General features: G+C 40.1%; 1 protein-coding gene across 1 annotated transcript in view; it reads left to right on the top strand.

Annotated features, from left to right (window-relative positions):
- KIF14 (kinesin family member 14) overlaps positions 1–12,062 on the top strand; it is a 66,171-nt gene that overhangs the window by 23,890 nt on the left and 30,219 nt on the right. Inside the window, exons 18-26 of the mRNA XM_018569509.1 lie at positions 638–764; positions 1,244–1,337; positions 2,353–2,482; positions 3,888–3,988; positions 4,923–5,014; positions 6,978–7,223; positions 9,050–9,234; positions 10,353–10,511; positions 11,843–11,965. Coding sequence (XP_018425011.1) covers positions 638–764; positions 1,244–1,337; positions 2,353–2,482; positions 3,888–3,988; positions 4,923–5,014; positions 6,978–7,223; positions 9,050–9,234; positions 10,353–10,511; positions 11,843–11,965 — 1,257 coding nt within the window. The remainder of the gene's footprint in view (positions 1–637; positions 765–1,243; positions 1,338–2,352; positions 2,483–3,887; positions 3,989–4,922; positions 5,015–6,977; positions 7,224–9,049; positions 9,235–10,352; positions 10,512–11,842; positions 11,966–12,062) is intronic.

Genomic DNA, 12,062 nt, shown 5'->3' with positions numbered 1-12,062 from the left:
GGAATTGTACAAAACGGCTCCCCTGCTCTACATGTAGTGCTGCTTGCCCAAAGCAGGGCTAAATGTAGAAAAAAAACACCTGCCTGGCGCCAGGAACTACATGTCCCGGGCGTCGGAAGATAGAAATTCCACACCCCTGTGCAGTAAATCTCTGCAATACATGCACATTTCTCCATGTTTTATTCCATTAAAGACCCTTAAAGTATAGCAAAATACCTGTCTGTCTGCCATAAATGCATTCTGCTCCTAAGCCCAGTTGTGGGCTGACAACACACAACTTTTTTGTGGACTGAGTGGTGTCAGCCTACCCAGTGTCTTTTGCTAAGCTTTGCAACCACTCTCAGTCAGATCTCTAAAGCCTAATCATTATGTGCATAGTGTGCACAGGACAGCTCTGAATTTCTGACAAGATCTACAGTTTTTGGGTTTTTTTTGTACTCATTAAGCAGAACTGACAAAATGCTTCATATGTTTATTTACCAGACCAAAAGAGAACAAATATGAGAAGTTCATTTTTCTGTTTCACATACACTAAGCAGATTTCTGAGATAATTTATGAATTAATTTCTACATTGTAAAACGTACAATATTTAAGTTTTAAGGATTTTTAGAAGTTTTCTGTTGTATTTTTGGAAAGGCATTAGAAGATCACACGGTCCGCCATGCCAAGATATTGCAAGCTCTGGAGGATGAAAAGCAGAAAATTGCAAGGGAAGTGCAGATGCTACAAAAAGAGAAGGGTAACCGAGAGAGGAGTATGGCAGGTAATGGGAGGCATATGTTAACAAATCTGTCAGCGTTGAAAAGTCTTTTGACAGTCACTTTTTTTGTTTGGCAAACAAACGGTTTGAAAAGTAAAGTATATGAAATATACTGGTATAAGGGCATTTGATTTAGCCTAGACATTCAATACAATTTCGGAAACATTCTACTCAATGGAGATCTATGATTGAGTGTAAAATTGATCAAATACAAGAATGAGTGTGATATTGAAACTCTATAGTGTAGTCACTATTGCCTTTTATTGTTATTGTGTGATTATTTCTGATGCCACTGTTTCCAATCTAGAATTTGCATGCATTTAATATATATTCATTATCACACGTCTGTTCTAACTATGGGGATGAGTGTATTTCACTCATCCCATAGTTCTCCTTTCAGTATTCCTTCTTGATTGTGAATAGGGTATATGTTTAATTTGAACCAGCAGTATACTAATTGTATTTTTTTTGTTTTTATTCAGTTACGCCTACTTGGAATTCCTTGAAACTGTCTGTTATGATTCAGGAGGCTAACACAATTAGTGCCAAACTCCGGAAACATACTGTATTCAGTAGGTAAGTGTTACATAAGCAAAATGCCTGTCCCCAGAAAAAATTGTTTCCAAGAACCACACCGGACTCCTTACGGTCTGCAACCTTTCAATGGTGGTGGCGCTCATGGTAATCACACAGATGGGGCCGTGTAAAAACTCAGAATAGTTTCATCGGGTCACTGGCGCACACACAGATGAATTCAATATCTCTTTGATATATTTATTAAAGAATGTCACAGCATGCCATTAGACTGTCCCCAGAAAAAGTCTGCCCATTAAGATCAATGAGCTAGAATCTGCTCACAAAAACGCGCAAGTTGATTTATGCGTATAAACCATGTGTAACCATGCACAAAAATCACCCAAAAACGTGCGTAGAAAGCCTCAAAAACACTGCCGCCTAGGTGTGAAGCCAGCCTTAAGGTCCATGTGGCTTAAGAGATAAAATTGAAAGCTGCAGTTGCCAGGGAGCTTCTGGGGGGGGAGTATTTTAGAAGTTTTTTAGGGCGTACTCTGTAACTGGTTAAACTAGTGGTCTGAAAGGGAGTCTGCCATCAAAAGAAATCTGTAAACGCATGAAAGCTGAAGGCTACTAATAACACTGGTGCAGTCCCCTATCTTGTAGTGATGCCAAATAGCTGTTCAGTTGTTATTGCGATTAGTGTCTTGCCTAGGAGTCACTTGCCATGGCGCAAAGTAACATGTAATTCAGCTCTATCGGCCTCAGTATGATGCTGTAGACTGTGCCGCACCATGCTGTGCGGAAAAAAAATCATGTGCTTTTTGCACACGCCTATGGAATGCAGTGGTGTAAAAATGTGCCAATTGTCAACAAGCCAAATTGCCATACCTTTGTGTTGGGACAGCCCATGGCAGCTGGTGTAAAGCGGCATCTTAAACACCTTATGGTGCTTGTTCTTAGTTGGGGCTTATATTGTTATACGTTTACAGAGTTGCACAATTTCACTTTAGGTCCTATTTGACCAAATTCATTTCTTTAATATTACACTATATATGTTTTTTTTATGTTTTTCTAGACATGAAGTGACTGATAAAGAAAACATACCTAGTAATCCAGTACAAATCCAAGTCAGAAACCTTAAGCTGGGAATTGTAACATTCTGGGATCTGGAGAAGTTTGAATACAAGTTGGCTGCCATGAAGGAGGTATGAGCTGATTGATAAATGGAATGTCTTGAATGAGTGATTTTTGTTTTGTTATATTGCACCATTAAATGTAACCTATTGTATACCACGTAGGGGATGCTGTGTAGTACCACATCCACAAACATCATTAATAACCAAATCTTGAAAAAGCTCATACCTTTCCGTTACCAGCCCCCACAAAATGTCTTATTATATAAAAAGTAGAGGTGCACCGAAATTTTAAAAAATGTCCGAAAATGTTTTTTATTCCGAACCTTTTTACAAAAATTTAAAATATTTATTTTTATTATTTTTTACTTTTAGGGGCCTTGGGGAAATATTAGGGGTCTAAACCCTAGACAAAGAGTCCTCCAATCTCTTTTCCTGCAGCCTCTGTTATAAATGAACAGGAATCCTCTATACTGAGTGTTCCTGTTCATTCATAACATGAGGGCAGAGTATGTTTACTATATCCACAATCCTTAATGAACAGGAAGTGATGTAGATCACTTTTCCATTCATTTATAATTGAGGATATAGTAAACCTACTCTGCCCTCAATTATTTACAAACACTCAGCGATCACTGATCGCTGAGTGTTTGTACCCGCTCTCCATCCCGACACGCTGTCACAGGAGGCTGGGCAGCAGGCCTCAGCCTCCTGTGACAGCATTAAGAGCTGTCTCCGCCCACACCATTCTCCCGATCTGTGACAGGAGGCTGAGCAGTGCGGGGAGGAGAGACGCCGGTTGCTCGCAGAGCTCTCTTCCTGCAGCGCTCGGCCGTCTGTGACAGTTTCTCTCCTCCCCGCTGGAACACAGAGCAGCGCCCAGCGGGGAGGAGAGAAGTCACGGATGCAACACTATATCAGGCCAAAAAATTGCACTTTTGGCAGATATGTTTCGGTGTCTGATATATATCGGTGCCTCCCTAATAAAAAGAATTGATCTTTATTATTACAAATCAATATGATTCCATAAAATCAATACTTAATAAAAAAAAACATACAAGACATGGTCATATGTGTTTAGTAATCATCCTGTGCACATCAAGATGTACCATCCTTATCCCATATGAGTATTATTGTACACATCCAATTGTTAGATTATAACATATATTCTCAGAGGGGATATGCTCTATGCAATTCGTGGAAAATACTGCTTCCTTTGGAGGGTTTGCAATGATTATATGTGGAGAGTGCACACCAATTCATTCAAATCCATCTGTTAAAAACATCCCCGTATGGGCGATCATATGACTAGTATAGGATTCCGCCAGGGGCTCATTTTTGGTACATAAGGCAATCATTCTTTTGTAAGATCCAGTTGATCACATATGTAATGTCGTTTACGTGTTTACTGGTCCCAGAAGCCGAAACAAATGTTAATGACAACTGAATGTAACTATTTGAATTCCAATATTTGCAGAATCCTGACAGTTCAAAGGAAGATGATCTATTTTATGATCCAGCAGATGAGTGGGAGCCAGATCTGTCAAAATCATCGTTGTCTAATTTGTCGAGACGCAGGTAAAGTTTTTTTTAATGCAAATTAAGTTAGTTTAAATAATGCACAGATCATAGGAGGAGGATCTAAAACCTTTTGTGTCCATATAAAATAAACATCTTTGTAGTGAATTGTTACACTTAATCCAGTATATTAATGGTACATGCCTTAGCACTATTCTTATTTTGGGGGGGATCATTCATGTTTTACATATTGAACTCCTGAAGGGGTTGGTTTTAATAGGAGTGGATGCAGTTTGCTGTGATAGGCATGGAGAATGAACTGTCCTGTGGGGGGGGTTTAAGGTGTATGAACAATTACCTTCTCTGATTCCCTTGTTTTTGTCTGTTAAATATACAATTTTTAAGAGCATTTTCTCATATAGCTAATAACTTCTTCTTTGGGAATAAACTCCTTTCAGAGGTGTATTTATAAAGAATTTTATTGTGAAACTGCATGTCCATTAGTTCTGTACAAATGGGGAAACCCCAGCTCCATCTAGTGGCCATAATGTGGCATTTTCCTAATTTAGAGAAGAAACAAGATGTCACCAGCACACTGCAGAAATGTGTCCAAAAGCACGTCTTTTTAAAAAAAATAAATTGATGCATATTGTCACAGATAAACCGCAACATTTCGGGGCCATGCAAGGTCCTCTTCATAAGGCTCAGTATGACATCTGTGACAGTATGTGTAGATTAAAAAAAAAAGTGCTTTAGGGCACATTCCTGGGTGTGCTGGTGACATCTTGTTTCTTCTCTGATCCATGTGGCACCGACCGCAGTCACTTCAGCACCTATCTTCCTAGGGGCTGTCTGGTAAGTAGTGTGGCAGGATACCCTCCTGACCCATTTTCCTAATTCATATATATATAAAGTCCAAACAAGGACTTGGTCTATCTACTGCTGAACTTAATGTACATATGATTGTGGTATTTTAAATTCTTTCTTCAAGGAGCAAAAGTCTCATGAAGAACAAAAGAATTTCAGGATGTCTGTATGAGATCCGAGTTCACCCTATTCAAAGTTTACAGTCTGGACATTCCTCAGGTAATCTGTACAGTCTTTACTGCATGGTGTAGGTTGTGCAAAATATACTGTATCATTGCTTCCCTATGTTGTCACTCTGCAGAAAAATTAAGTTCTAAGTCTCCTATATGTTTAAAGGAGAACTATGAGGTGTGTGCTTTTCACTCACCTCATAGTTCTAGCCGACCTGTGACAATGAGACTGTCACAGGTCGGCTCAGTAGATCGGGAGGTGAGCGAACACATGCCGGCGTTCGCTCGCCTCTCGATCCTGTCACGGCTCTCTGCCGTGACAGGGGAGGGGCTGGATTCCCCCCTCCCCGCTCCAATCCGCCAGTGCTGACTGACAGAGCCAGCTGTCAGTCACGCAGCTGGGCGGATCCCGACACAATTGTCAGGATCCGCTTCAGCTGCGGCGTCTCAGTATACCGCGAGCTACAGTTCGCAGTATACTGAGCCTAGGGTGACGGGAGGACGCTAGTTTGTGTCCTCCCGTTACCCTAAGGAGAACCATGGGGAAAAGCCTTAACCCAATAGTTCTCCTTTTAATAATATTATGATACAATGTAATATAAGCATATTACTGCTACATTCACGTCTTAGTGGTTTCCACCAATATAAAATAGTTGGGTAACGCACGAATACTAAAACAAACTAGAACTGTCACACAAATCAATCAGGCAAATTTATATCACTGCATTTAAATCCCAAATCCGGCCTATATTCTCTAAAGACAAAAGCCTAAATCTTGCATATTACTTTCAGATCTGTGCAGTAACTCAGAATTAAACACATCTGCATTTTGCGAGAGTTCTCTATAATAGGGTCCCCAACCCTCGGGCCATGTACCGGTCTGTGGCCTGTTAGAAACTTGGCCGCAGCCGCCAGCAGTCACCTCGGCCTGGGCCAGATGAACATAGGGGCGTGTGGAACTCCCGCTCCAGGTTCGCCCCTGCAAATAGCCCCAGCCATGCCCAATGGCAATCCGGGCCAGCTACTATTAGACAGGGCTTCCCATTTAATAAGGCATCTCAGGGCCCTATTGGGGAGCGAGCGGCTGCCTGATTGGAGAGCCACATCTGCTGCACCCGCAGCCACCACTGAGACTCTCCAGACCCCAGGTGAGAGTCTGCACTGGCCACCTGAGAGCTCTACTGGCCACCTGAGAGCAGGAAAACAAGCTTAGGCCTCCCACTGATTCTGCATTATGGTGATATGTATAATTTCATTATATATTACAATCTAATAATAATAGAAATAAAGTGCACAATACATTGTGCTTTAATCATCCCGAATAACCCTAATCATCCATAACTCATCAACCCCCTCCTTGGAAAAATGTTCTACCAGTCCCTAGTGGCAAAAGGGTTGGGGACTGTTGGTCTCTCCTTGGGTAGGGTGACTGTCTTGCATACCCCCTCTTTCATCCAACCTCCAGATTTTGGTTAAAGCAAAGCTTTCAAGGTAGTACACCATGTCATTTACATGCTCATTTTGCTTCTTGCTTTTTGTCACCATTACAGCTAGATTAAAAGTAGATTCAAATTGTATATCTCCCAGGAGGAAGGAAAACTTCACCTGACTTTGATTTTGAGGCCTCATGCACACAATCTGGGGATTTCTGACCCAAGAATCTGCGGATTCTTGCAGAAATTCCAGGTGCGTCCACACAGATGTTAATGACAGACTGACGGGCCGCAATCTGTCCGTGGCTGTCCACAAGTAATTGTACAAGTACCTGCGGAACGGGAGAGATGTTAGTCCCTGGATGCAAGTTCTCTTCTGAAAACAGAAGGGTTGTAAGAGTTTAGCAGGCTAAGCAAAATAAAAGCAGATTAAACTTTAGCTTTAAATGTGCGGTAAATTGCAGAACGTGTATATGCACTTAGGGTTGAAGGTTATCTCTCTGGAATTTCATAACTCCTATGTCTCTAATATACTACTGAGCATTCATTGCATCTCCTGCTTTTTTATTTTCTGAACAGGTTTGATGACCAAGTCTAGTAGTTTCCTGAGCAAGTCCAGCAGTGTATGCTCTAATGGTAATGATTCGAATCTACCTGGAATCTGTAAGGATCTAATAGGATGTGCATTGGATTACCTGGGTCAAAGTCATGCAGATGAGAGCAGCATTGCTGACAGTCTGGTGTCCTGTATAGAAACGGTTTGTAAGGGAGTTCACGCAGTCTCCCAGGCATATGAGCAACAGGACGAGGACGGCACAGAGGGCAGTGAGTATTTATATAAAATTATATGTTATGGTTGTTCTTAAAGGGAAACTATAGGCTTGTCCGGGTTTGTTAGATACAGTATACATGGAAAGAGAGCAGCCTTAGTTAACTGCCGCCGATATAACTACTACTGGGGCAGTGAAACCGTAATTGCAAGTTCATGGTAGCGGTACCTAGTGTTTTAGGTTTTTTACCAGCTGCCATCCAGTAATCTGATTCACCAATCTGCTTCAGGAATTGAATCCAGAAGTGCTCATTACTGAATAGTTTTAGTGGCATTGTTTTAGTTTAATGTGAAACTAACAAAATAGTATATTTTAGATCTGTTACCCATTTAAACTTTACTTCTGGTACTTTTGCTGCTATACAAGCTCGATGTCTGCCAATTCAAGACCTAAAATTTGTTTTTTTAAATCTTGTTCTTGTATGTAGTTCATCATTAGTTACATGCATGGTGCGGGTGCTGTATTTGCTTATATGATAGCACTGAACAATGCTGGATCTTGCTGATGCTCTTATCTTACTGCAAGGGTCTGTCTGGTTGAACATAATATACTCTTTGGGGTCTCTTCTGACATGAAGCACCCACAGTGTGCATGGTAGCCATTGGCCATGTGATCTTTTTATCACATTAGTTTTTTTTTTTATAAGAAGATAAGGTATGTTGGCAATGTTGACATGTGCTAGATATTACTAGTCCTTTAGAATGGTTGTACTTATTACTTGCAATTTTGACTGACCTTAAAGCTGACTATCAGGCTGATATAAAAGAAGTTAATGCAGCTAGGTGTTAATTAATACATTATTAAATGTATTTTTTAAATACAATCAGCGTAATCACTTGCATTTGACTTGGTGTCAGTCTCTTCCAATTCCTTTGTACAGCAGAGCTCAGAAACAGCACAAGTAGCTAAGCAGTTGTGCGGTAGTGCTCATGTTTTCCTCATATCCTCCTGATAGGAGGGCACAGTATGACAGAGAGATGAGCTCATCCATTTTCTGCTTTTAATCTATGGTCCAATAAAAGGATTAGGCTGGGACAATGCCCTATTTTATATTACTTTAACTGCAGCAGAAAAACAAATTGGGTCTCCTTCCCAGCTAGACAGGCCTGTGCTGTGTAAATCTCAGGACTGAATGAACAGAAATACTACTCTTTTGGCAGGTAAAACAGCTCCCATATTTGTAATGTATCTGTAGATTTAACGGTGTGCCTGGATTTTTTTGACCCTTTCCAAGAACCTTTGTTGATGCTCTTTAAAGTGACACTAAACTCAGTTAAACACTAAAAATGCATGCAAGTACCTTAACTATTAACAATGTATCTTTGTGTATCACTCAGCTTTAGATCCTCAAAGCATCTCTGAATTGGTGCTGACACTGTCCTTCCTTCTGGAGGGTGGCTACTTTTGCTCTCCATGGTCCCTGTGTGTGTGTGTGTGTGTGTGTGTGTGTGGTAAAGTAGCCACCGCTCCAAGCTCACTCACGTGATTTATTCCACTTTTCAATACAAATTATAAAGCTAAATGTGAGATTGTAGTCTATCACAGGAGCGAGCTTGGAGCGGTGGCTACTTTACGACACACACAGGCAACATGGAGAACAAAAGTAGCCACACTCCAGGAGGAAGGACAGTGTTGGGACCAATTCCGAGATGATTTGATTTGATCTATAGTGATACACAAATAAGATACATGAAGATACCTATTTTTTATGACAAATGTTTGTGATTGTGCTTGTAAGAAGGATGCATACCATCACTTTTACATCTGCTAAACATGCTTACTCTCTTCCTCATACCAAGTACCTCTTATTTGCCTTTCCAGTGTTTGTGGTTAACCGGGAAGCACAAATTCAAAGCATCCAGCTGACCTCTGCTTTTCAACAGTCAGTTGTGTTAACAAAGCATTGGCTAGACTCTTTCAGTGAAAGCCAAGAAACTAGCAAACCTGCTGATAGCTTGTTGTTGAACATCAGGAAGCTTGGAGGATACCTGCAGCTGCTCTTACAGGTAGAAATGTGTCAGCCATACTGTAGTTGAATATGTCATTTCTAAAGCTCACCACACACGCATTACAATCTGATTGTACAATCTCCTCTATCTCTACCAACAAGAATGCAGTGTGAGGTCTGGCCTGATTGCACAGTGTATAGTGACCCTAACAGTCATGAGTTTCTTTAACCGTTTCAGGACTACAATACATATATAAATCAATCAGTCCTAAAGTGATCAAACCAAGGTCACAGCTGCTGCAGCAGCTGTAATTTTGGTTTGCACATTTGTTTTTTTATGATTTTATATATACATATCTAGATATCTATAGATATATCTCGATATCTATCTATCTATCTATCTATCTATCTATCTATCTATCTATCTATCTATCTAGATAAATATCTATAGATGGATTTTATTGAAGCACCCACAGTGTCCATGGTGTGAATGGATATTATTCAGCGGTTGGTTTTCACATATAAGTGATCACTTTTATGCTGCCAAGTGGTGTAACTTTAGTGCAGTTTTTAAGAAATGATGCATGGAGTTTTGCATTAAATCTAGCAAGTGCATGCATAGAGGTGTATTGCATTTACAGTGTATGTGAAGCCTTAACATGCACAATAATGCTACACAGAAAGGTTTTTAATGCTGTCTAGGGCAATTAAATAAATTTGGCAAAGTTTATTTAAAAAAAGTTTGTGAAGCGCTCACGTGACTGCTTTTCATTATTGTATCCACGCTTACGAGGAGGGGTGGAGCCTTCTGATCAGCTTCTGAGTAAAGCAATACACAGCGAGTCTCTGTACAGGAGATTCTGTCAATTAGAACAGCCGGGGCTGGTGTGGGAGGATGCCTGTCTGTGATGTCACAGGGGGACTAGGGGGTTACAGGCTTATCAAGCTTTTGCACAGCAAATGCGGTCTGTCAATGATATCACAGAGTCTGAACCTGTGGACAATGTTGACATGTATGAGGGTGAAATTGTAGAGGACAAAGGAAACTGTCAGGATCACCAGGTATTTTCAGTTTAATGAAAATAAAATCTAAAACTATGGTTCATCTTTATTAAAAAGGTAGGTTTACAAACACTTTCATTTTACTGTTTGCTGTCTACTTTTAATCCTCACTAGGGTTGCTGCTCAGATATATCTGCCATGGTTACAGAAGCAAAGGCTAAAGCCAGTCATATAGTAGAACAAATACTGCAAGACATTGGACACCTAGCTGCGCTAACTGATGTTCAATTGCATCTTTCTAAAGATGAATGTACAGACAACCCTATTCTACAGGTAGGCATTCTGCTTATGTGAAATATCTACTGCAACCTTTTCTACGTTTACAAATCCCATCGTGCCTATGCCTGTGGCAGAATCTCTCAATGCCTCATGGGACTTGTAGTTTTACAGCAGCTGGAATGCAGAGGTTGCCTGCCCCTGTCTTAATAAATGTCTTCAAATCCAGCAAACCCTTTGGATATGGTGGAGAATGGTTAGAACTCTTTCAAGTTGTATAGCAAGTGCCTCATTTAGTACACGCAAAAGAAGTCCTTGGGATCGGTGTGAGAAATCACATTGAAAATCCTTTTATACTGAAGTACAATAGCAAAGGATCAGGCAGAATCTTCAGCTAGGAACAAGCAACAGACACTTCAAAGAACAGAGGCTCGCAGGCACCTTTCAATAAAAGTCAACAGGACATGTGACCTGCTCCAGCTCAGCCTGGCCCCTAAACCATACTGATGAGGAGGATTACTTGGTAAGCCAGGAGTAGACACGGCTTACTGAGTAGAAGAATGAGCATTGTGGTAGCAGTGCTGCATAGGCTCTGTATGCCTGCAGATTGTTGACATCAATGTCAAGGAAGAATAATTTACCAACAGGGTCAACAGATAATTTATGTATAAGGGAAGTTTTGATTACACAAAGGACACGCAAACATTTAAAAACAAATATTAGGAAGGTTTTACTCTTGATATTAGAAGTTCTGATACTGTTTCTAAGGACCCTTTTTTGCATGTATTGAAGCGCCAAAGAGCTTACCCCAACGTTACACCCAATGACCTTAGAAGTCAATTGGTTCCACAGGCAGGCCACATACCTCTTTGAGATACCTTCATTTGTTAGACAGTCTACTGTTTAGATTCAAATTGAGCTACCAGTGTGGCATTTCAATGTTTTTTTTTTTTTGCTGTCTGGATCCCAGTTAAAGAGAATTTCCCTGCTATGTTAAAGACGTATGTTCCTCAGTAAACCCATGGGGAAACAAAGTCTGCTTTCATGGCCGTCAGTCTTCTATGAGATTGATTACAAACCTTGGAAATTCCACTTATAAGATAATAGTACTTTACAGTGCACTGATACTCCAACATTATTAATGTACTAGATTCTAGCACTCACTGAATGTTTAGTTTTGGCTGAACACAGACTGAGCCCTTTTTGGATCTTTTTTTTGTCAATTTCTTCAACCAGTTTTGTATTGCTTATTCATTTTATTAATATGTACGGAAGCTTAGAGTAGCAGAAAGTTTCTACTTTGTAAAGTTTTGCCTCTAAACAATAATGCTTTTGACAGTTAATAGTTTCCTTTTTGTATGCATCTGTAACACATTATGTTCTTTTAGAAATCCTTCATTGATATGCTTGACCTTGGGTTCTGTGTTGGATTAAAAAACCTAATTGAAAGTGGAATAAAAACTGCTGATCTGATGCAAACTGAAATCCAGAGGTGCTCTGTTCATGATAAGGTAAATCATATTAATTTTTGAACAAAAAAAACTAGTGAATATTTTGGAAGCATTTTAGACAATACAACTACATGAATACACTCAAACTTTTTGTTTT

The sequence above is a fragment of the Nanorana parkeri genome, unplaced genomic scaffold (genome assembly GCF_000935625.1).
Source record: "Nanorana parkeri isolate BGI_ZX_2015 unplaced genomic scaffold, ASM93562v1 scaffold1346, whole genome shotgun sequence".
Taxonomy (NCBI): Eukaryota; Metazoa; Chordata; class Amphibia; order Anura; family Dicroglossidae; genus Nanorana; species Nanorana parkeri.
Note: the sequence above shows the minus strand (reverse complement) of the source record. Positions and strands in the feature narration are given on the sequence as shown.